General features: G+C 39.7%; 1 protein-coding gene across 1 annotated transcript; it reads right to left on the bottom strand.

The window, feature by feature from the left end:
* Positions 1 to 861: 861 nt before the first annotated feature.
* Positions 862 to 1,803, bottom strand: LOC105527271 (olfactory receptor 9I1-like). Its single transcript, XM_011963575.1, is given in 1 exon segment — positions 862 to 1,803. A coding segment is annotated over 1 exon segment (942 nt).
* Positions 1,804 to 2,011: the final 208 nt, after the last annotated feature.

Raw genomic sequence — 2,011 nt, 5'->3', positions numbered from 1 at the left:
GGCAGTCAGATTCATTGTTATCTGTCTTCTGACAATAGAGTAAATGTCCTAGAGGAGATGAAAGTAGATAATGGTTTTCATTATTGGAGAATAGGAAATAACTTGAGTTAATTGAGGCAGATGGTCCATGAACAATGCTTCAGAAATAAAATACAGCTTCTGACCTTTGGTGATCAAGAAATATTACAAAGTTATATGTGGGACTCACTTCAGCCCTACATCAAGATCAAATTGTTTCCAATAATTAATGCAAATCATCACATCCTTCTTTTTTCTACAGTGTCTGAGTCCTTTATGCCATCTTGGGAAGCAGGCTAACACACCTCCTTTTTCCCATGACAAATCCTAAATTGAGTATGACTGAATGTTAAGAAAAGTTTTCTTTTATCAAGGCTGATATCCACACTACGATCCGCAATCAAAAATGTGATTGCCCCTTACTAGGTAAACAATGAGTTACTGTTTTGTAATCATGTTAGGCACAAAAATGATCTTAATAGAAAAAAATCCAAATAGCTGAGAAAATGCTCCACAATATGCAGGATGATAAGAAAAAGATCTATATTTTATAGCATGTTACTATTTAAAAAGCCTTTTGGCATTCCCTCTCTCTTGATCCTGGCTGAAGATATCCTGACCTTTACCCACAGCAAGGCAGAAATTCTACTGATGAGAAAACTGAAGTGGATCATTTCTGGCTCTAGGTCATAGAGCCAATAAAGAAAGTACTGGAACCCAAATCTCACTTTTTCTGCCTCAATATGTCTTTGTAATTATGAGATCTGGTTCATGTGTTAAGAGGACGAGACAAAAGCCCAGAGTAGGATTTGCAGAAACTTCTGGATTGATGGAGCTCAAGAGTTACTCTGTTTGGGAAACCCTCATCCTATTGAAAACTTTTTTCAGAGCCTCCTTCACATCTTTGTTTCTCAGGCTGTAGATCATTGGATTTAGCATGGGGATGACCACAGTGTAAAATATTGACACAATCTTATCTTCCTCAAGCGATTTGCCCACGTCGCCTTTCAGGTATAAGAATATGAGTGTTCCAAAGAAAAGAGTCATGACAGTCATGTGAGAAGCACAAGTGGAGAAGGTCTTGGCTTTGCCACCTGCTGTACGAATCTTCAGAATAGCCTGAATGATGAACAAGTATGATGTAAGAATCACTGAAATGCTGGTTGTGATGACCAGAAAAGCTAAGAGGTAGATTACTCATTCCCTTGGCCTGGTTTCACTACAGGCAAGCTTCAGCAGGGGTGGGAGGTCACAGAAAAAGAAGTCTACATGGTTGGACTTACAGAAGGAGATAGAGAAGGTGCAACCAGTGCGGATCACAGAATTGACTATGGCACCAGCATATGCCCCAGCCACCAACCCCAGGTGGGTCTGTGGTGTCATGGCTATGGCATAGAGGAGAGGGTTACACACAGCCATGTAGCCGTCATAAGCCATCACAGCCAAAAGGAAACACTCAGTGCTAGCACAGAGTGTGAAAAAGAAGAATTGGCTTGCACAGCGCTCATAGGTGATAACCATCTTATCAGTTCCCAAAGTCTCAAGAAACTGAGGAACAATAACAGAAGAGTAGCAAATGTCCAGCAAGGAAAGATGACTGAGGAAGAAGTACATGGGAGTCTGGAGTCGAGGGTCAGTCTGAATTAGCACAATCATGTCCTGGTTGCCCACCATAGTGATGAGAAAAATGACCAGAAACACAAAGAAAAGACCTATCTGCAGGTCTGCCTGCAACCAGAACCCCATCAGAACAAATTCTGTCACCATGGTACCATTTTCTGCCATGAAGCCAACGTTATCCACTGAAATTGAAAAATAATAATAATAGCGTCTCATCGAAGATAAATTAAGGCAGTAGTGCCTTGACTTGATCATTGCTCAGTAATTATAATAATCTTTTAGATTTGTAAAGCACTTTACATTTTCACAAACTTTGTTTTACTTGATCCTTCAGAAATCCTTTGAAGCACATATTGTTTTTATTTTTATTTTA

Source organism: Colobus angolensis, unplaced genomic scaffold, assembly GCF_000951035.1.
Source record: "Colobus angolensis palliatus isolate OR3802 unplaced genomic scaffold, Cang.pa_1.0 Scaffold61, whole genome shotgun sequence".
In the NCBI taxonomy this organism is placed as follows: Eukaryota; Metazoa; Chordata; class Mammalia; order Primates; family Cercopithecidae; genus Colobus; species Colobus angolensis.
The sequence above is the reverse complement of the archived record's forward strand: the minus strand, read 5'-3'. Positions and strand labels throughout refer to the sequence as shown.